The sequence below is a fragment of the Rattus norvegicus genome, chromosome 10 (genome assembly GCF_021556685.1).
Source record: "Rattus norvegicus strain SHRSP/BbbUtx chromosome 10, alternate assembly SHRSP_T2T, whole genome shotgun sequence".
NCBI classification, from domain to species: Eukaryota; Metazoa; Chordata; class Mammalia; order Rodentia; family Muridae; genus Rattus; species Rattus norvegicus.
This window is the reverse complement of record NC_141543.1, coordinates 37,078,679-37,102,032: the sequence shown is the minus strand read 5'-3', so window position 1 is coordinate 37,102,032 and position 23,354 is coordinate 37,078,679. Positions and strand designations below refer to the sequence as shown.

The window sequence follows — 23,354 nt, the reverse complement described above, 5'->3', positions numbered from 1 at the left end:
ACACACACTAAAACACACCTTGTTTCTTCCTGGAACCAAGAGGACAACCCTCCACTGGTAAATTCATCTACATGTTCAGTAGAGATAGAACTCTGGCAAGAACCCTGAACTGGAGTGCCTTAGATTGTTCTCAAGCATGCGATAGAGAAACTGTAGGAGAAGTCATGCAAACCTGAGAATCTGCGGCCTTAATATCATATGTGGATATTTGTTAATGGGGAAAAAAAACCACCAGAGGACTCTATAGAGAGTGCTAAGTGAGTAGAAAAACATTATTATGAGTCTCTTAATAAACTTCTTGAATTCAAACATTCTCTGTAAGCATCATACTCTTCATTTTAATGTCTTCATTTTTATATATTTATTAATATATTTATCTACAGTTTTTGACATAGGTCTCACTATCTATCCCAAGTTGCCACTGGTCCAGGCTGGCCTTAAACTTCTGATCTTGTATTAACTTCCTGAGTCTTCTGAATAAAGAATATACCATTATATCTGACTCTTTCTTTTCTTCTCCTTTTTTCATTCAAATGCCTGTGAACTAATTTTACAGACAAAATTCTTTAACTACTAATTGATTCCTGAAAGACATACAAGTGAACATGGCTAATAACTTAGGGAGAAGTATACTTACAGTGTGATTATTCCAGGCCTCCTCTGAGGATGTCACAGTGCCATTCCAGTCTATTCAACAAAAAGGACAATCAATTAAAAAATACAAAATATGGTGGTTTTTTTTACTATATATGTAAATAATATCCACAAGGCCAATGTGTCTTATACCTTGTGAGGATTAGGATTTAATATGTCAGAAGAGTCACTGAACATCAAGTTTTGAACATTTAGATATTCCAACTATTTTTTGAAATGTCTATTTTGTAACAAGGCATATATTTTTTTCATTGCTTCTATGTGTCTATGAATGAAATACAGAATCTTCTTTCCACTGAATATCTGGCACATATAAGGATTATAATATTCTGACAAAAATTCCCTAAAATGCATTTACATATGAAGAAGTAGAAACCGGATAATTATATATTTCTAGCTTTTGCAAATGACAGACAACTCTGTTGGCAACCCCCCCCACACACACACACACCCCAGTAACCATACAATGAGTGGAAATACTGCGGGTCTGTGGAGGGCCCTAACAACTGCCCAAGCTGGCATTGCACTTTGGATGAGTGATAGCCCTCCACCCTTCCCACATTCCAGTATTTGTATTTTACTCATTGAGAGAGCCCTTCCAAGGAGCCAGAGGCAATGACTAGGTGTAGGCAAGGTCAACAGTCTAGGCTCTGTTGGCACTCAGGTCCTTAAGTAAGACCTTCCAGGAATCACAGTAAGTGACTCAGTCAGGTGAAGCTGAATCAGACAAAATTTGAATTCAGTGCTGATCGTGTCCATTAGCAAAGTGACCTTCATACTCAAGGTCCCGACATAAGCACTTAGGAATGCATGCTTGAGCGTGCAATGCTATATTGGAAAACACAGGCGAGGTTATTATCATTACGTGATAAAGGAGCAGTGGGGAAGAGGGTGAATAATGTGGAATTCGCTTTAGAAATATCATACCACTTATCTAACGATGAACATTCAACAACTTGTCCAAAGAAATGTGTGTAGTATTAGTGGGAAAATTGAAAGGTTTGTGTCTCCAAAGAATTATAGAGTTTCTCCAGTTTAGCAGTGATATAAATTACCATGAAAGAATGCAATGAGATGGTGTATGAGATTCCTGGCAGGCACGGCTCTAAAGGCAAGTAGTGGGCCATGTGATTACCCAAAACCCTTTCAATCCTAATATTTCTTGCTATTGCAAAATGTACACCAACAGAGGTTGATATGGGCATAGCAAGGAGCCCAGGAGCCTCCAGGAACAAACCAAAATCAAAAGTCTCAACAACACCAGGAACACAGTTGCACCAGAGTCTGCTCCACTCTGAAAACTGGTCCTCTGAACAGGGTAAGGCAGTGCATAGATCGCTCCACACACACATCCCCCTTCCTTCTTCCTCACTCAACGGAATAGTGACTGAAAGTTGTTCCTGCACCTTTTTTTTTTTAATTTTAACTATTTTCATTTTGTTTCTCTGCCTGTAAACTGTTCCTACTAAGATTTACTTTTTAAAAGCCAAGGTTGCTACTTTCTAATCTTCTGGATGCTATGAGTTCACTGCATGTAATTACATTAACCAGTATCCAGAAATGCCTGGGAAAATGTAGGCCATATGGAGTTGGGGGATTCATCAGTAATCATCTCCTGAGAATATTGAGTTACAAATGTGCACAGACGGCCTGATCTCGTTTGAATTCTCCTCAAGGTCACATTACCCAGCTCTGAAACACAAAGGCCAGCACGTGACCTTCTCAAAACCTACAACTACTGTAAGAGCTAGCTGGGAAAGATGACCGAGTTCAGCATCACCTCATTTGATCAAGCAAAGTCATGCCACCACTTTAGGTTTAAAGAGAGCAGATAGTGTAGGATCCACCCAGAGTGTAGACAGTGAGACTGAGGGTCAGAGTGAGTGAGAGTTGGGGTCTTGGGGCTGCAGGTCTCTTTGGCTGCTGCTGGTGGTGTATTCAACCCATTTCAGTCCATTCAGGTTGCTATAACAAAATAGCTTAGAGTGAGTAATTATAAACAAAGAAATGTCATAGTTCTAAAGGTTTGGAGACCCAGATCTGGACACAAGTTCACTGCATAGGTGGTGAACGTTCTTTCTTCATAGACGATATTTTTTGTGAAGGAAAAGATAAATCAGCACCCCCAGCCCTCTTATAAAGGATCTAATGCCATGCATGAACATCTTCCTTCTAATCTAGTGGCCAGATTGCCCCCAGCTCTTAATGCACTGCACTGAGAATTAATCAGTACCAAAGGAATTCATGGATACACAAAAATTCAGACCACAATGCAAGACCTCAGATTGCCCCTGCAAGTACAAGATTGACAAAGCTAAAATGGAGATTCGTGGCTATATTGGAGGAAATATTAGTGACAGTAAGGTTAATATAGACACCAGAAGACTACGTTCACTGTTTTAAGGCCCAAAGGATCAAGAACAATAATGCTCTTGGGTGATTTGGTTTGTAAAACAGGCCCATGAACATAGATGTTCCTAAGTCCTGTGCCAATCTTCCAAAGCCCAAGCACTGTGAGTAATAGAGGTGGCTGTCATCATATCTATTAATCAACTCCTTTGCAAACATGATTCAAGTACTTCATCACATTGCATAGCCATAGTATTCTGTAAAATTTATTACAGTGAAGTTACTTTACATTTAAACAACCAGTGGCATTGTTAATTGAACAGACAATGGAACTGATTCAAGAGTGACATTTCTATAAGTCACACAACACTTAGCTGAGACAGAGATCAATCAGGATAGAAAGACAGGAGTAATCAATGGGCCACAAAATGGTAGCCTGAGACATGGAGAACAAAAATTGGTAAGGGAAAATGGGAGGGTGGCTCCATTGCTTATTCTTTTGACAAAGTCGAGAAATCTCAAGAAACACTGATAGAAGGCAGACTTTCCTACTGAGGCAGTCTATGCTATTGATAGACACCTAGACCAAGTTGGTGAAAACAATAAAGAAGCCATGCTTGTTGAGGGTCAAATGATATAGAACCTCCCACTCCTACATCTTCTCTCCTATTCATGAATGTAATGAAATATCCCTCAGAAATCTATATGGCAACATTACCTATGGAATAAAGTTATTTAAATATAACGTTGTTGTAAAACTAAATCTTGGAGCATTGTTTCTAAAGAAAGCAGTGGGAGGGTTAGGGCAGGGGTTAGTTCTTAGTACTCCAGAGATTCAACTTGAAAGCCACCAACATCAATCACATATACTTAATGTAAAGAAATTTAATGTCCCCTTCATGGAGAAGTCCAGATGCATGTCCCAGTATATCCTATTCCTTTGCTAAACATCTCTCTTCCTGATAACCGCTGTGCTTAGGATCTGTGTTAAATATCCACCATTAAACACTTAACTCTCTGTCACATTGACTCTCTCTGACATAGTTTTCCTCAAAGAAACCACACAGCTAAGTTTGGCCGGAAGACAGGTTCTAGTATGGAAAGGGGCTCTTCTGTCTTCCGTTGGAGATAGACAGGATCTGTGCCTCAGTTGCTGCCAGCACTTAACAATGTCATATTTGTCTTGTGGCAGAGGGTGTAGGCTCTTCAAAACCAGCTTTATAGGTATAGGGCCCTTCCAAGGGGTTCAGGAAGGCAAATAGAGTTACCTGCAGGAGTATATGATGGAGTTTCTGTCACCTCAGCAGTTGTCTCATGGGCATAAAATGTAGTGATTTCTGGAATGAGAACAATGCAAGAACTATTTCAGCTGTGAAGGAGGTTGTCACCTACCAAGAAAAATGGAAACCGAATTTAACCCAAAACATCACCCTCCCACAGTGCCTCCCCAACCTTCTTAGGCAGGAATGTCCCCTTTCCTATCCACTTCTGCACCTGCTGACTCCTCTTAGCAATGTATCCAAAGATGGCCACTGCCTGTAGTCGTTTCATGCTCCTAAACAAGTGAGGTCTATGTTCTAATACTCTAGACAACTCTGTCAGTATTTAGACTGTCTCACACTTTCCATTCTAGATACACAGACACTGGTGGAGCATACAGTCAACACTAAGAAATGGAGAATAGGACACTTGGTTAATATCAGGATTAAGACAAGCGGTATTTCACTCTCTAGGAATGGGCCTGGGAGTTTCTTTTTACCCTCTTCACTATGGGCCTTATTCCAGGTCAGGATCACTCCCACTTCTTTGCAGGGAGACTGCTCACTGAGCAATGTGGAGTAGATACACCGCTCCGTCTCAGAGTCCTTCTCAACGTAGCCGTTTCACTGATGATGATTCCTGTCCTGCAGCCTGCCTCACCTTCAGAAATTCCCTTTTATCTCTCTCTTTAAAAACAACAACTCTTTACTGACTGGTTGGTTGAGTGAGTGAGTGAGTGAGTGAGTGACTGAGTGAGTGACTGAGTGAGTGACACAAGCTCTCCCATCCTCCTCCCATTCCTTTACTAAGAATACCTTCCTGTTATCTGATTCATCTTCCATTTCCAAGGCTTTGGAGAGAGAGTTCCAAAGGCTTCCACATGGAACTCTCCAATGCAGTCTGTGTTTCCCTTTCTCTTCCTGGAGTCCCTACATGTTCCCCAACTATAGCACAGTTCATATGAAGAGCTGAGCGCTTGCTCCTCTGTGAGTCCAATAAATGCTTCCCTTCTCAGAGTGACAGAGGGTCTGGAATTCCTAAACCTGGGCTTCCTCAGGACCCCTCAGTTCTGGGTGCCCAACCTCACTGCAACCTGATGCTCACATTTGAACAACACCCTCCTGCACTGCACTCTTATCTTGTTTTACCTTAACACTCAAGCATTGAAAAGGATGTGGCTGTCCTTCTGAATTAAAAATGGGACACCACAGATGTTAGGTGGTTGCACAGCAGCCATTTAGTTCTTGGTAAGAGACATTGTGAGCTTAATTTGTTTCCCCAGCCTGGGTCACTTTTCTCTACTGTTCTTTCACCTCACATCGCATATTCCATGAATAGAACTTAGGGCAGCTAGGATGAGCACAAGAAGTGGGTGTGAAAATACCTGCCCTTTTCTTACAATAGCCAAGGCCTTTGCCTTCTCTCCAGGCTGCACAATTCAACCCACAACTGCAGTACTTTAGAAAACTAACAAGACAAAAATCAGATTACACTAACACCACTCCCAAGAGGTCCTATGAACAAATGAGTCCACACTTCTCTTCTAAATCTCAGTTTTTAATGAAGTCAGTAACTTATCCATGTTCTCCAAGCTCAGCCCATGAGCTCATCCTCCAAAGCACCAAAATCTTAGAACTGGAAAGTTCTGTCATCCCTAAGAGATTCTCATAGTTCTTAGGGTGTGCATCTGTCTGGAACAAAGTGGGTTTTCTCACAAATCCTGTGCTCTAAAATCCTGGGTAAAACCTAGAGGCCTCTGCAAGCTGTCACCCAGTCCTTCAGAGCTGTGCTGCTTGAATGAATCTGCCGGCCAAGAGAAGTGAGGGAAATCGATACCTCCCACCCAGTTTCCTCTCTCAGACAAAGCTCTGGGGCTTCTTCTGCTTGTCAGAATAGAGACATACCTCACAGGATGGATGAGTTTTAGGAAACTTTGAGATCTCAAACAGTGATCATTTCACTCCTAGATGTAGAAGGTTTGACCTAGCCTTGCCTTCAGGATGAACTTTCCCCCCATCCTTAAGTCACATCACTATGCATTAATACTTAATCTGAACTCTTACCTGAAGGCAATTTGAAATATAAACTACTTAACCTCACTCAAAAGTATGAGCAGGTTAAATGATTTCCCAAAGTCTTCAATTCGATATCAGTTTTTTTCCACTCCTACCAAAGATAGATTTTTCACTTTTCGTACCACTTGAATGAATTAAAAGATGCTTAAAGCAAAACCTTACGAGGCATCCACTGCTTCATTTTAAAGGGTGGTATTCTGAAGCCTTTTTCTGTGAGTATGTGAAAACAGAACAAACCGTCTGAATATCTATGTCCACCCAGGAGACCTGGTCCTGGAGTTAGAACCAACTTCCGACTCAAGTAAACAGGGACAGAATCTGAGCCACATTCTAGCTTCATAACTTCCACCATTAACTTCCTGACTCTATGTGGGATCCTGTCATTATACAATAGAGACAGACCACAGCTATATTAGACAGTTGTCTGAGAACGAACACTGTGTGACAGAGCATGGAGTGTCCTGCCCAGTGCTCACAGTTAACTCCACTGAACTATGGTCTCAGCTGGGTGGGACAGTTTCAGAATGGACATAAAGGATCCACAGTGGCCGTAGATTTCAGTCATTCCCTGTTCCTTCATCAGAAAGTCATGCCCAGCTGGGCCAGATTCCCACCATCCTCACCTGCTGCCCTAGGTCTATGGTCCGCCTACATCTGGCTTCTAGTGAATGCCCTGGGAATCAGATAAAGAGAAATGGGTATCCTCCATCTTCCAGCTGTTACACAGCCAAGGGTGAATACAGCTTGAGCCTAGAAATCTCAGGCCTTGTGAAGCTGTTATTGGGCCAGTTCAAAACTCTTCACCGATTGTATGCTTATGACTTGACTCGATGTCTGTGTGTCCTACCTTCTCTTATAAGAAGGACTCTGGGCCCCGATACACATTGGATTTTACCTGGTTTGTGAGTCTGTGTTTGTTCTGGTGTTGGAGTAGAGGTGGAGACTCTGGTTGATGTTGGTACATGTGTGGATCTTGTTGAAGTAGTTGTGGGCCTTGTGGTTGTGGGTCTTGTAGTTGTGGGTCTTGTTGGAGGACTTGTGGGAATTTCTGGATTTGAAAATCAAGGTGAAAACAAGGATCAGTCAAGCAAGAACAGAGAAAAGCTTCTGCTGTAGCACCAGTGAGAGGCTCTCTCCAGGCAAAGGCTCCTCCTCTCTTGAACTTCTTATAAACTAGGCTGTGGCAGGGTGCCGCAGGGGAGACAGACTCACCAATAGGAGGCAGCTGCACTGACAACATAAAATGAGAACAGAGTCCATGTTCCCATGGAAACACTTAATGAATGACAGGTGTCAGATTCTCAGATCTCTCTAAGCATCTGTGAGACTGGGGTATAGGGGCTGGGACTCTCCCCTCAGTGATGACTGACTTCACCTACAGTTTCCATGCCCAGCATGCTCACTTCAGTCAGTCCTGAGAGGACACACAATACAGCCCTGTATCTTAACATGCAGATTCTACATAAGGCCCATCAACCTACAATAAGGGATTTACACATTTAATAGAGAGTGACATTGAATTAACTGGTTTCTTCTAATCTAAAGGCACAGTGAATATCCATTTTAAAAAATGCTTGGGATCAAGAGTTTCAGAATTAAAATCTTTCTTAACAATTTGAAATATCTGCACAAAGATACTATCTTATGGGTAGGGCACAAGTATAGACTTGGATTGAAGTAGCATTCACATGCCTACACTTTACATACACAGCTTAAGGTAAGGTTGTAATCTGGGGGTAATTCTGCACAGGATAGTTTCATAGTGTCGAATTTTGCAGGTGTATTATCAAGTCCATGCTCAAAGTTTCAGATTGGAGCACTGTATACTGGGGACTTGGATTAGGCCTGTTCAACCTGCAACTCACAAGCCAACAGCATTGGACTTGCTGTTAGCATCCAAACAGCTACTGATGGTCTCAGTGTGCAGCGTTCCAAGATGGGGCTGAGGCAAAATTGTGGTAGAAGGAAACAGTCAGGGAAGTACTCAGGCTCCTTTGTGTCAGCAGACATGTGGTCCCTGTAAGCAGTCTGTCTCTGTCTTCACTGCTCTACCTATGAACTAAACAACTCAGAACTCTGAAACAAGCAACAATTGCTTTGAAACTCTTCTTTATGGGGGATCCAGTGCAACCCCTTAATCCAGTGTGTTTTTACTTTGAAATAAAGAGGGGGGGGGAGCAGTGTTTCTTTTACGTGTAGGGAAGTAGCAGGAGTAGATCCCTCCCCTTAATTTTAATGCATGCATTTATTCCTGTATTTCTGTCTGTGTGTGGTGTTAGCTATGTGGATATCAGTGGATAAGTTCTCAGAGTCTGTTCTCTCATCCCGGTGATTGAACTCAGGTCACCAAGCTTAGCAGTGGACACCTTTACCCACAGAGCCATCTCACTGGTCCTCAGGCCACTTTTCTGTAGAGGGTCCAATAGTGTTTTGGTTCAGAAACGTAAAAGTAGGTGTTCAGGACAGGCGCTGATGTCAATCAGTTTGAAAGTTACTGCTGACAACCTAGCAGGGAGCAGGCATGGGTGGGCTGCTAGACATCTATCCACACCAGTCGATGGGTCTGTTAATAACCTGGTTTGCCCCAGGGCTATAGTGGCCTTATCCATTCCAATGTATGGGTTGAGGCTTGAGCCTAATACAAACCCTCCCTGGACAGAAAAGGAATCCTGCAGGAAGATCTAGTCAGAAGATCACTGTGAGAACAAAGGCAGGAAAGAAGCAACCAGCACAGGGACTTCTCTTCCCCAGCTCTGGGGGTTTTTATCTCCCAGGTGGATGGGAAAGTGCAAAAGAGCTGATGGGAGGTCCTGGGACATCAGAAGAGGAAGTTTGGTGTTTAAACCATGGGAAAATGTAGACTCGGTTGTTAAGAAGAAACAGTTGCTGGATCACGTATGGATTAATTGGGTGTTCCAACAATGGCTTTGTAAGCTTGGACACATTATCAAATCTTTAAGCTTTATCAAAGCTTCAATTAATTAACTGAAATTAATAATTGTATGCTCTTAAGCATGCTTGCAAGCCTTACCACCTGACTTAGAACCCTAGAACTCACATGAAGATATAAAGAGATAGATACCAACTGTTCAAATTCGCCCTCTGAAAAACTCATCATGGTGTGCATACCAACCACACACACTCCATTCACATATATCCATGTGATAATATATGTTGTGGTTTGCCCTGAAGTTATCTGTATTTTGATGCTAATTCCACTGCCCCAAGGACAGCTGCCTAGTCACGTACTCAGAACTCAGGTGACTTCACCAGAACCACCTCCTCATGAAATTTGTAAGTACAGGTGAGGGGCAGGTACAGGATAGAAGGAGGCCTGTCATTGGAGGAGAAGGAAGGATGGGTGGGAGAGAAGTTTGAAGGAGGAGGAGGAGATGAGAGAGAAAGGAGAGACAGGAGGGAGAGAGGGGCAGAGAAGCCATGGCAGGACAAGATGGCAGGTGATGTTAAGATTCTGCTCTGTGTATTTACAGGTTGTTATTAATGTTCTCAAGGGATGGATGGTACCGGGATTTGTATGTTTAAGTGTGCAATTATATCTTATCAATTGGGTCAAAGATTATTGTGTTGTGTGTTCTTTTATGTGAGGGTTTGAGTGTAGGAAAGTGCCCGGCTGGGATGTGTTTCCGCCAAGATATCTAGCAGATATCTTGGGACACCATGGTGCAGACCTAGCAGGTAAAAGACACCAATACTTAACATATACAGTGTTAAAAATCAAATCAAACATAAAAATAAATGAATAGATGATTGAATAACAAAGTCTAGAAGCTGACTACAGAATAATGATTTAATTTAAAAAAATACAGAGAGGTTATTATTGATTTCTACTGTCAGTGTAAACCCTTAGTAAACACAGATTAGGAACAGCTTCAGAAGCCAGAAATTCCTTGTGAATCCACTTTTTTAGTCAATGCAAGGAAACCAGGGTATCTCCAACCAAAAGCAAAGTGTAAAGTGAGGGTGGCACAGGCCTTTAAGCTCAGCACTCAGGAGGCAGAGGCAGGCAGATCTCTGTGTCTGTGAGGCCAGCATGGTCTATAGAGCAACATATGGGAGAGCCAGAGCTACACAGAGAAACTCTGTCTCAAAAACAAAAACAAAACAGAGAGAGAGAGAGAGAGAGAGAGAGAGAGAGAGAGAATACTAATGTAATTGGTCCACATTCAGGGCTTTGATGAACTTCTTACTGTTAGAACATAGGCTTCCACCTTCAGACCAGATCCCAGTCTGAAAAGATCAAGCCACACCTCTTTGCTGCTCTCTGAGACAGGTAAGAAGCTCTCTGTTCTGTGTCCTAACTGCCTCTCCTGACTTAAGGACCTAACCAAGGTCTGGTTGTTCCGCACTCTATCACTTGTGCTACGGTGAACACAACAGGATGCTCACGTCCATGACTAAATGATTGTAAGAGTCAGACTTTGCCTGCGTCCTGGGGATTGGGCTTAGATTCTCAGGAGGGCTGTTGGGAAAATCATTCTGAAGGCCGTTGTCTGAAGAGGATACTCTGTCTGCACTGTCATTCCAGCCGTGGCAGTGGTCTCTCTGTCTCTGTCTCTCTCTCTCTGTCTCTCTCTCTCTCTCTGTCTCTCTCTCTCTGTCTCTCTCTGTCTCTCTCTGTCTCTCTCTCTCTCTCTCTCTCTCTCTCTCTCTCTCTCTCTCTCTCTCTCCACTAGCTCTCTCTCATTCTTGCTCTTAATGAAGCCCCTCTCCAGGTTTTACAGAGAAGCCTCCCCTCCCCTCTCAGCCTCTTCATACACCATCAAGATGTGAACTCACACAGTGGGTTGTTTCTGTCTAGTGTTCTCCCTCCCAACTCCAGGTCTGATCCTGGCCTTGAGGCTTCCTGGCTCTAATAAAGCTCATCGGAGGGAACTGCACGTCAGGGTCTATAGGCTCAGTGCTGCTGGCTACCTGCTATTACACTGAAGAATGACCAGTGGTCAGGTATTGGAGGGAAACACGGTCCCACCAGGACATTTCCATTTCTCAAACAACAGTTCTTGCGATATGATGTGAGAGACCTAAAGCCTAAGGCAGGGCAGGGATGAGAGCAGAACTTCCCACCTCTACCTGTGGCCTGTGCTCAGAAGGTCAGCTGACCATGGCCGAAGGCAGCTCATCTGCGCAACCGCACCTTGTATTGCCTGCTTTTCAAGGTAGAGCTGTGACAGGTATAGTGTTGAGATCAGGTGTTTTAATGTCTAGGGTATCGTTACTGAAGAGACAGTTCTTAAAGCCAAATATATTCCGTTTAAATAAACTTCCCAGGCCGGAGAGATGGCTCAGCAGTTAAGAGCACTGACTGCTCTTCCAGAGGTCCTGAGTTCAATTCCAGCAACCACATGGTGGCTCACAACCATCTGTAATGAGATCTGATGCCCTCTTCTGGTGTGTGTCTGAAGACAGCTACAGTGTACTCACATACATTAAATAAATAAATAAATCTTAAAAAAATAAATAAATAAACTTCCCAACTGTGTTCAGGATGGGCAGTGAATGCAGTTTCATGAACAAGCAAGATGGTCCCAAGTACAGTTAGGACAAGGATGGTGGTCTTGAATTAAGATTGATATTAGGACCTCAATCAAGCACTGACGGTGTTCTGTTACCCCAAAGAAAATATTTAAGGCTGGGTTTGGTGGCACATGCCTGTATTCTCAGGTCATGAGATACATGAGATTATGTCTTTTACAAAATCAAGAGCAAGTGTTTAACCAACAATGTTTATAAGAACTTTCAGTTTCCTTATTACGGGAACAAAAGACCCTATTCACTTGCAAAAAAAAAACAAAAAACAAAAAAAAAACAAAGGAAACATAGAAGCTTACCTGGTTTAACTTCCAATGAAAAGGTCATTTTCTGATCGTTGAACCATCCAGGAATCTCCACTCGGCAACAATACAGACCACTATCACTATCAACAGAGTTCTCTATTGTCAAGGATACGTCTCCTTCTGAAATACGCCCCTTTATGTTGTATCGACCGCTGCTCCGATAGGTGACTTGGTATCCATTGGTCCAAATAAGTATATTTTGACAACTAGAATATGGGCATTGCCCCCGGCCCCAACATGTCGTTGTGATTCCTCCACGTGTTGAGTAAGTACATGGAATTGTGACAGGGTGACCCACCACCCCCTTCACTACTTCATAAGAATCTACAGAGCCTGTGATTTTTAAAAGGGGAGAAGAAAAGAAATGGTGAATTAGTATTTAATATTTTCCTACAATTTTGTTTTTATTTCTTTTCAGAAAAATTAAAGGGGGTGGGACTCAAGTGGAATTAAACTTGTTTTATGAAAGACAGACAAGTGCTGAACAGCTCTAGCCTTTCTTTACTGTTGGTGTTTTGTCTGAGGACAGCCTGGACTAACAAAGACCTTGATTCAAAGACAACTATATTATTCCTTCTTTCTCCTCTTCCATAGAAGTCCTTAAATTAGAAGATTTTTATATTACATAACTGAAAGTAGATTAAATAAACACGTAGATATAAAGAAGTGGAATGAAGGCTGACATTGACCAGCCATCACTCATGGAAAGTACGGCTTCTAATTATTTTTGTTAACCTTTGCATGTACACTCAACTATTGATTGGTGCTGATCATAGGTGCTGCAGTAGAAAAATAAGCTCACCGAGATGAGATGCTAAGCCTTCATTGTCCAGAGGAGCAGAAGGTTCAGACTGACCCCCAACTAGCTCACACCAGTTACTTTATTCAAACATTATACAAGGTCAATTGGAGCTGAAAAATATTCCAACTACCAATATTATCTTGCCTTTGCTTCCAGTAACAGCAGACATCTCATATGAATATATGTCCTTTTTGAGCATGGCTAGCCATAATCAGAAGTAAAGACACCAGGTTTGCTAGGAGTGTCTTAGCAACAAGGTTACTGCAGCTGTGTGTTCTCACATAGAAGCAAGTATAGCTTCCCTGGACAGACAACATTTCTACAAGATCCCAAACAGTCTCAAAACAATTTTTCAACATCTAATGATTGATCCAAACACAGCAAAGGCTTTCCTGAAACATTAAACTCAAAGGCAAAGGATTTACTACACACCACTTAAACAGACATAAAGGCTTTATTATACATATCATTACACTTACCCATTACACATACCCATCCATCACATGCAGGCATGTGTATTCATGTTTGCTTCTCCATCACATACATGTACCCCTTGCCTCACATTTTCTTGTGGATCATGTTTGTTTAGCCATCAGTTTTGAAATTCGTACATGCTAAGTGAGTTCTGTGGACCTACAATTTAACCTGGTTCTCTGCTCACTACATAACCCATGATCAAACAAGCCCAAGGCTTGCCATCTCTTCTGCCACCTCCAGCATCCCCAGCCCATCTACTCACTTACCTGGAAGAAGCAGCAGGAGGCCTGAAATGAAGACTTGAAGTTGAACCATGGTGTTGACCTGAAGGACAGTGACAAGTCACTCTGGTTAGCCGTGGCACTCAGCACACTATGTCTGATCAGGTCTTCATCCTGACTGCATGAATCCCACAGGACTCTCTGTTAGGGCAACCTGTTCCCCCAAATACACTCTTCTATCTGGGTCCTTGCTCACATAGAGCCATCCATATGACTTCTGGCCATGACACAAATAAGGCAGCAAACAGAGAAAACTGAGGGCAGCCATTAGAGAGTATGTTCTCGGTAGAATCTAAGCCAAGGCCAGCCCTCTAATGGTAAAGATGAGCTTGTCCTCAAGATGGACACTGTACTCTTCTGCTCAGAGACATACTGGTTGGTTCCTAAACTTCAACTACCTTAAACACAATAAGATGGACTGAGCTAGAATTCAGCCACACATGGTGACAGAGACTACATCTTCCTGAGAAATGTCTAAAGACACCTAAAAAAGCACTGGGTACAGATCCAAACCTTAGATCCGTAGAGCTCTCTACACCTAGATTTCCTCCTGGGTAAAATAGCACTAATGTTTGCTCGGCTTCCTGGAGAATGTGCTGTGAAGGAGACCCTGATCTATTTACTCACAGGCACCAAATACTCAAGGACTCCCTAGGGCAGCTACTTGTAAGCCTATTTATGGAAGATGTTACATGTCTTCAGATTCCAAATTCCAGATTTCACGTTTTGCTTCTTAATTGCTAAACCATAAAAACATGAGTAAGCCTGCCTAGTACATCATTAACTCCATTTCTGGTCAGAAGATTCTCTAACTTCCTGTCAGAGAGGAAAGAAGGCTGTTACCAGTCTTAAAGATGCTAACAGCTTTCCCGAAGTGACCATAAGCTAAGCATTCAGACCTGGGGTCCCGCACTAGTCACAGTAACAGCGTCTGCACCTAGAGAAGATCAGAAAACCAATGCTGCAAACTAGTAGCCAAACACTGGCAATTTTGATGGACATTAGACAATTTCAGAATGCATAAAACCCATGAGACATACTTTACTTTTACATATAAAAGTAGTGGTCAGAAAATGGTACCAATCATTCTGTCCTTTTAGAGTTCTACTGAGATACAGTCAAGTACATGGGCATTCACTGTCTCACACAGCGTGCTACCATCTTGACACAAGCTCACTTTCATTGATCCATTTCACAGGGTGTCCTATGGCCTATTGTCTCATACAATGAAGGGAACAGACAGTAAAGATTAATGGCTTTTTATGTTCTCAAAGGTAACTTTCTATGTTCCCAAACCATATTCTAGAATTCAACTGAGTAACAAGGTGAGATCTAACAAGGAGTAAGCACATTATTGGTTGCTAGAAATCCTTTTTTTTTTTTTTTGGTCTTCACATGTTTGAGAAGAACACAGAGTCCATCCACAAACATCAGAGCTTGAGCTGTCGTTCCCTGTTGAAGCCACACCCGTGAAGATCCTGCATGGAGACTGTGAAAGGATAGAACTCTCAAGAGGCTTAACAAGCATTATTAATTCTTGCCTCTCCCCTCAGTAGGCATTTGCTACCAACCCCTGCACCTCCACCTAACAATGTCCTTGTGACAATCAGGACAGCTTCTGACATGCACAGATACATTTGCACACAGCTAGCTTCCACCAACCCTGGACCTAAGATGTTTAGAAGATCTGAAATCTATAGAAGAGATTTCAGGTAGAGTGGTGGTGGCACATGCCTTTAATACCAGCCCTATGGAGGCAAAGGCAGGCAGATCTCTGTGTGGTCCAGCATGGTCCACAGAGTGAGTTATAGGACAGCCAGAGTTACAGAGGGGAATTCTGTCTCAAAAAATGTAAACAGAGAAAGAGGGGGTTGGGGGAGAGATTTTCTGTGTTGTGCTGTGCCACATCTGCCTGATTTTTCTATCAGGATACTTGGAAATGCATTGATTTATGGCTTTCTCTTTTTCCATCACTATAATATTCCACATAACCTCTCCCACAGTGGAACCCAGTATTCATTCCTGATAAACTATCCTACATCATGTTAGTGAGCCTGGTCACTCCAAGTTGGGTCAAAATAACCCTTTATTTCCTTTGGTGTAAGAGCTATGTAAATAGTTTTGTTTCAGGCAGTGCATGAACATGCCAGGGCACACGTGTGGTCAGAGGACAGCTAAGTGGTCAAAACATTTTCATTCTAGTTGTACTACAGCCTAAGACTAGGCAGACATCAATGTCAAGAAGGAGGATATTTGAACAAATTTTTACTTCAGTGCAGTTATTACTAATGAACGGAGAATGGAGGAGTATGAGTCAGCATAACAGGATGTAAAATATGCAGAATTTTGCAAGGAGCTTACATGGATGGGTAAGTGGACAGCTAACAAATAAATGCATAGACAATGAGACAAATGGTAAATGTATAATCAGGCCAGGGTGTGTCCCACTGACAACCTTAGCTCATAGCTCTCTCAAGGAGCAGGGAGCCCAATTCCTTACCCTGAGGTTTTGAAAAGCCCCTGTTATCTGGCCCCTGCCTAGGGCTCAGGTTTGCTGTCCTGACCACCTGTGCCAAGGCCATGTGGACTTTCTTCCCAATTCATCACCTCAGGTCTTTTCTAGGTAGTGCTCTGTCTTATTTATTCTTCCTTGTTTCTTTCACTTTTTCTCCTTTCCTACTTACTGATCCTTGCTTAAATGTCTGGAACATTCTCTCTGGATCACCTGCAGTCTAAAGCAGTCTCTAACTCCTCTTCCTGATCTCAGTTCCTCATGGTTATCATCTGCTCTTTGACTCTATAAATGTCCATTAGGGTAGAATGGTCTCCACCATCTTCCCTCCTCCTTAGTAGCACTAAGTGGAAATTTGCTTCTTCATGTTGTTTTTCTCTGTTTTAGCAGAGCTAACATGAATTTAGTAAGAAAACTGAAAAAGAGGTCCCAAGAGGAGAGGGTCCCCAGTAAGGAATACTAGACTACTCAAGAATCCCTTTTTGTTTTGATTTTGAGACAGGGTTTCCTGTGTTGTGTGTGTGTGTGTGTGTGTGTGTGTGTGTGTGTACATGTATATGGGTTTATTTTCATGCACATGCAAGTGCATATATATGTATATATATGTACATATACATATACATATGTCTTGCCAGGAACTCACTAAATTTTACAGTTAATACTCATGGCAATTTTCATGCCCCAAATCCAGAATGCTAAGATTACTGGTGTGTGCCACCATATATATGCTGTGTGAAATATTGTAACCACTAGAGACTGACTTATCAGTTAAAATATGACTAGTACAAGTGAGTAAAAATACATTTTTTGACAAAGGGTCTTTATATGTAGCCCTGGCTGTCCTGGGATTCACTATGTTTATAAGTCTGGCCTCAAACTCACAGAGATCCATTGTCTCTGACTCCCAACTTTGAGTAAATATTATTTTATTTTTCTACCTAATTTGATCTTTGTTTGTTTTTTCTTTTCTTTTTTTTTCTTTTTTTCTTTTTTTCGGAGCTGGAGACCGAACTCAGGGCCTTGCGCATGCTAGGCAAGCGCTCTACCACTGAGCTAAATCCCCAACCCCCCCCTAATTTGATCTTAATTGTTAAGCTAATTGTCAGATGAAGACAATGTTGGATGGCACCCAACTATAAGTTACATATCCTTTGGGGCAATTTAAGTGTGGATAGAAGGGACAGATAAATGGAAATTTGAGGGTATTTCAGGGTTAGGAGTATAAGAGAACAGGAGGAAATCTCTTAAAAGTTGGCATGTGAGAATTAGGAATGATGGCCCCTATCTGTGTGCACAGTACTCATAAGGCTGAGGCAGGAGGATTTCTATGAGCTTAAGGGAAGCCTAGACTACATATGAAGGACCAAGCTAGCCAGTGCTACAGACTAACACCCCAATCAACAAAGGGAAGAGCAAGATGCAAGTCGGGCCTGGGGCAAACTTCTGTAATTTTAGCATAGGTGAGGTTGAGGCAATATAATTGACAGTTTTGAGCTAGCCAAGCTATAAAACAGGAAACATTACAGAATCAAAACCAAAGCAAGTGACAGGACAGACTAAGAGCTGAAGGAGAGCAGGTGGAGGGCAGATGGCATCGTCAGTAAGGATGTGAAGAAGATGGGAGCTGAGGAGCAGAGGCATCAAATAACCAAATCCTCAGGGTTGAATTCCCACACTAGGCCATGGGCTCCCACAAGACCAGATACTGAGCCCTAACATTTGCAGAGGACAGGGTACAGTGAGACCTCTTATTGTTTTATTTGTTACCATTGTCCTACACTGCCCCCTCCTGGCTGTGTATGAATGTGGGCGTGCCATGGACTCATGAGAAGGAGAGAAAACCCCTCTCTGAGGTTGCTTCTCTGCTTCCCCTTTAGGAGGATCCTACCTCAAACTCAGCTGTCAGGCTGGCCAGGCGCTTTGCTCCCTGAGCCTTCTCCCTGGGGGATGGAATTCTTTGTTAACTTGAGCTTTGCTGTTTTCAGAGTCGCTGCATTTAGGGTCAACTCTGACATCCCATGAGGTTACTCACCACCTACAGGGGAGCACTGCCACATGACAAGACTCAGTGACCATCACTGAGTTCCCAGCTCCTTACTAAAGAGCTCATTCATGGAAAAGTGGGGATAGCATCCTGCCAACCACACACTCAGTGGAGTCTCGTTCTTGCTTCCTGCAGCCCTCTCTGACGTAGTCCACCTGCTTGAATTCACTTTATTTTCACCCAGGGCAATGCCCTGCTGATCCCCTTGTACTACTGGGTACTCACTGCATGCACCTCACTGCACCCCAACTCCAGGAGTTTATGCTAGGCCTCCATCCATAACAAGAATCCTGAAATCCCTTCCAGAACGGTCTCTTTATGTCTCACAGCCATCTGCCTGCCAACCATTTCCCTTCACTTACTATTCACATTAAAAATGCCAACATGGGGGCTGGAGAGGGCTCAGCGGTAAAGAGGTTCTACTACTCCTGCAGAGGACCTGAGTGTGGCTCCCAGCACCAACCTCAGGTGACTCAAAACCACCCTTAGCTCCAGCTCCACAGAATGCAGCAGTTAAAAAGGCTTCTGCATTTACATGCACAGAAGCACCCAGTCACATGTGTATATACATAAGTTTAAATAATCATGAAATCAGAAAGATAGAATTATAAGGTAATCATGTCTAGTACAGCAAACTCTATCATACTAAAATTTTGCTCATTTCACATTTATGTTATAGCTATAGTACATTATAAAAGATTGTATGAATTTTGTACATATCGATGAGTCAAAGACCAGTGGTCTCATGAAGGTTGTATCTACGTGGAAAACTTATACATTAAGAAAATGCGTAAGCATTTAACAGAGACAGGTAAGAGAGGATAAAGTGTCCATGCCCAGACACACAGCTCATAGGTCTGAGCAGTCAGTACCCCTAACCATGCTGGATGGACAAGTGATCAGAGTGGGGAGAAGACAAATGAAGCACCCAGCAAGCTAAGGGAGCGTTGGCAGCAGGACTGCAGGGCTAGACGTGCACTCAGCCTGCTCTGTCAGCTTAAATGTACTTTCTAATACTGTCACACAGAAGGTCTTTGAGCAAAGCTGAAGAAGGGTAAGCCAGCCAGAAAGAGCTGTGAGGGGAGAAGAGAGAGAGGGCAAAGGTGCAGATGCAGGAGAGTGCCTGTGGCAGGGAGAGGGCAGGGCCTGAGACAGTGAGGAACAGCAATGGAGAAGAACAGGGGGCAGGGCAGGGAACAGGGCTCACTTTGTGAGGACCCTCCTTTCCCCAAGGACACGGAGAGTCATTGCTGGGGTGTGGAAGTCCCAGGAGCTGGTGGCCTCTGAGGACTGCTGTAACTGCTGGGCTGACAAGCAAGGCCACCTTGGAGTCTTTGCAGGAGTTCACGGTGGAAGAGACAACAGAGACCAACATGGCTGAAGGAATCAAGACCCTGAGACTATGAGCTCAGAAATCACACAAAGTGGGCTTCAGGAGTCTGTGGAGGATTGATTAGTTACTCAGGCCTGAGCTGTGCACGAGGCAAGAGGCTATCAGCAGAGGAGAGAAGAGACTCTCCCACCACAGGGTTTGGAGGAGATTTTTGTCAGTTTTTTTTTTTTTTGTTTGTTTGTTTGTTTTGTCATGTAGAGTGGGAGATATCTTTGGAACCTCCTGAAGAAGGACAGTCTAGGTTAAAGATACAGATTGGGAAGAACTAACTTAGAAATGCTCTTTGAGGGCTGGAGAGATTGCTCAGTGGTTAAGAGCATTGACTGCTCTTCCAGAGGTCCTGAGTTCAAATCCCAACAACCACATGGTAAAAGGCAGAAGCCTGAATTATATACCCTGGGAGAAATGATGCTGAAGGGAATGGCCTTACTGAGGCACTGAGGCATTTTTTTTTTTTTTTTTTTTTTTTAGTACTGAGGCAAGACACTGTGGCCTCCTGGGGATGGCATTTAATGAAAAAGCAATAGAGAAGTTGTCCCCCCTCAGCCAGAAGATACGCAAGGAGGCAAGAGGAACATAAAGACAAAGGGGGTCCTCAAAGTCAGGGCAGACAAATTCACAGGCGCGGGCCATATTCCCAAGCCAAAGTTGCAAAAATCAGGGCTAATAAACATAGGGCAATGAGTGGATGGAAGAAGAAACCAAGGCGATAACTAGAAACCCAGAAGGCTTTTAAGGTGCTATGAATTTATGCTCTCTAAGCAGCTGCTGTCTAAAGAGCTGGACATGGACTAGAGATCTCCAAGGTTGTTTGACCTTGACTGTGTAGGAGAACTTGCTGATGGTGGAGGGATAGAATACGGACAGGCAGAGACAAAGTTATCTCAGAGTATCTTAGATCTTTGAATAGCCATGAGCTACTGAGATCAGCTTCTAACAATCTCTTAACTCTTAGATAAACCTTAAAATGTAGCCTGGGTTGGCTTCAGCTAGCTTCATCTGCCCTGAGGCTAGGAAGGCAATAAACTCAACATCTCTTGACCAGAAAGCCCTTTGCTTTGCTGTAGCTTCTACCTCACGGACTACCAGTGTGGTTGGTTGGTTGGTTGGTTGGTTGGTTGGTTGGTTGGTTGGTTAGTTGGTTGGTTAGTTGGTTAATTGGCTGACTTATTCATTTATTTAGTTATTTTTGTAGCGTCTCACTGTAGCCCAGGCTGATATGGGACTCTTTCTGTCTCAGGTTGGTCTCTCACAAATAGAAATCCTCCTGCCTCAGAATGCTGGGATCACAGGCATGAACCAACACACCCAGTCCTACCCCTGTGCTTTGTACACACACTGGTCTTTGACTTTCATTTCTGGGACTGCCAAAGTTCATGTTTGGCCTGAAAGTACAGTCCTGTAATGCCAGCTCCTCAGGAGGCTGAGGCTGAAGGATCAGGAACTTAAGGCCTGGTTAGGTTACCTGAGCAACTTTTTTTTTCTTTTTTCTTTTTTTTTTTTCTTTTTTTTCGGAGCTGGGGACCGAACCCAGGGCCTTGGGCTTGGTAGGCAAGTTCTCTACCACTGAGCTAAATCCCCAACCCCTTGAGCAACTTCTTAAGACCCTGTCTCTAAGAGAGACCCCAGTTTCCATCTTCTGTAAGCACAAAAATGAGTAAAAACGAATAGATAAATAGACAAAGAAATCATTAAACAAAAGAGCCAAGTATGGTGGACCATGATTTACTCCAGAACCAAGAAGTCAAGTCCTGCAGATCTCTGTAAGTTCCAGGCCAGCTTGGTCTGCATAGCGACTTCCATCCCAGCCAGAGGTACACAGTAAGAACATGTCTCAAAAAAGTAAATGAAATAAATAAGATTGTAAATGAAACAGAACTTCATGTCATTTTTTTCCCCCATTGAGGAATGTCTGTCAAGGAGATTGATGTCCTAAAGCCATGGGAACTCAAATTTGTATCACAATAAACTATTTTATTACCATCTTAAAGATAAGTCCAAAGTTTTTATATAGCCATAATTTGATAGCACACACACAAGGATAGAGATAGACACAGACATATACAAGGAAAGAGAAGACAGGTTCCGTAGCATGGTAAAGGGTCTTTAAAAAAAATTAATTCAACCTCTCAAGGAGCAAGGCTAGCCTCTAATTGACCCTATAGCAAAGTTAGGCTTGAACCAGTCCTACTGCGTCCCTCTCCCAGGGGCTGGAATCACTTGCCAGGGTTAGGATCAGGGGCTGGAATCATGTGCCAGGCTTAGGATTATAAGTGTTTGTCAATATGCTGGGATCCTGGTATTTAACTGGTAAAATGAGCAGTACAAAAGCTAAACATACAGCTTAGGTGGTAGACAGCGTCCCAAGAAGCCAGACAACCAAGTTCGAGCTTCCTCATCAGATAGACTGTGTCTGGAAGTGTACGCCTGAAATCACAGCAACCGGGAAAGGGAGGATCAGAAGTTCAAGCTCATCCTCCGCAAGGCTTCTACTCTGAGGAACAAGAGGACACACGAGAGGCCCGGTCCCAAACACAGTGATGGTAAGAGCCAGTCACAGCAGTCTATACTTGTAATCCCAGAGCTCAGTGGAAGGCTGCAATGAGGTCCAGGCCAGTGAGATTTCACAAATGTGTTGTAAAAATCCAATGAGAGTTCATTGTGATGCATTGCCTGCACTGTCTGACTCGTGGCTTATTTTAAAAATGTCACAGTTTAGGTCTGGGGAGAGATTTGGGGGTCGGTTCTCTGGGGTGTGAAAGCACACCCAAAGAGTATGACAGTAAAGGGAAGTACCGATCAGACAGGCAGATGGCCAAAGAGGCCATCTGTGGGAGGACGGCATCAATTCTGCTTGACATAAATACACACGTTTAAAAATATCTTCTCAAGCTTTACTCTAAATATTTCCCTCAACACAGAAAGAATTCACTGGTGACCCCATTGCTAAAAAAATAAACTCCAAACTCTGAAAGCTGCCCCCTTCCCCAGGCTGGCCACACCCTCTCCCTCGCCTACCTGCCAACTAAAGGAAAACTTATCTATTTCTGGCCTTGCCAAGTTCACAAACCTGACACAAAACCTCAAATCCCAGCAGCCAATGTGAAGCTCCCAATTCACACTCCAAACAAACATTCCTTAAGATTATTTTAACTTGGCAAAAACACAAGTCAATGAACAACGCTGCAAATGTATCTATGCCCTCAACTTCCTGACCCCGTTATCATATTAGACAAATTTGCATATTACCTACAGATTCCAGCCTAACTATATAGGGCTTAGTCTAAAATTACAAGACTATTGTCTACAGTGCTATTCTTTTCTTTTCTTTTTCCCACTGAATATTTTTTATTTACCTTTCAAATGTTATTTCACTTTCCCCCTAACCTATCACTCTCCCCCTTCTTGAGAAAAGTGTACCCCCTCCCGAACCACCTACCCCTTCCCACCTCCCCACCCTGACATTCCCCTACACTGGGGGGTCCAGCCTTGGCAGGACCAAGGGCTTCTCCTCCCATTGGTGCCCAACAAGGCTATCCTTGCCTATATATGCAGCTGGGGCCATGTGTCTGTCCAAGTGTACTATGGGTGGTAGTTTAGTCCCTGAGAGCTCTCTTGGTTGGTATTGTTGTTCTTAAGGGGTTGCAAGCCC

At 43.1% G+C, this 23,354-nt stretch overlaps 1 protein-coding gene across 2 annotated transcripts in view; it reads right to left on the bottom strand.

Moving 5' to 3' along the window:
* The window catches only part of Havcr1 (hepatitis A virus cellular receptor 1), a 33,278-nt gene that overhangs the window by 8,805 nt on the left and 1,119 nt on the right, over positions 1 to 23,354 (bottom strand). Inside the window, exons 2-6 of one of the 2 annotated variants that reach the window (XM_087570079.1) lie at positions 13,739 to 13,796; positions 12,188 to 12,526; positions 7,234 to 7,386; positions 4,272 to 4,340; positions 638 to 687 (exon numbers count right to left, since the gene is read on the bottom strand). In XM_087570079.1, the coding sequence (XP_087426205.1) occupies positions 638 to 687; positions 4,272 to 4,340; positions 7,234 to 7,386; positions 12,188 to 12,526; positions 13,739 to 13,787 (660 nt within the window). In that variant the 5' untranslated portion in view covers positions 13,788 to 13,796. 2 annotated transcript variants of the gene reach the window in all.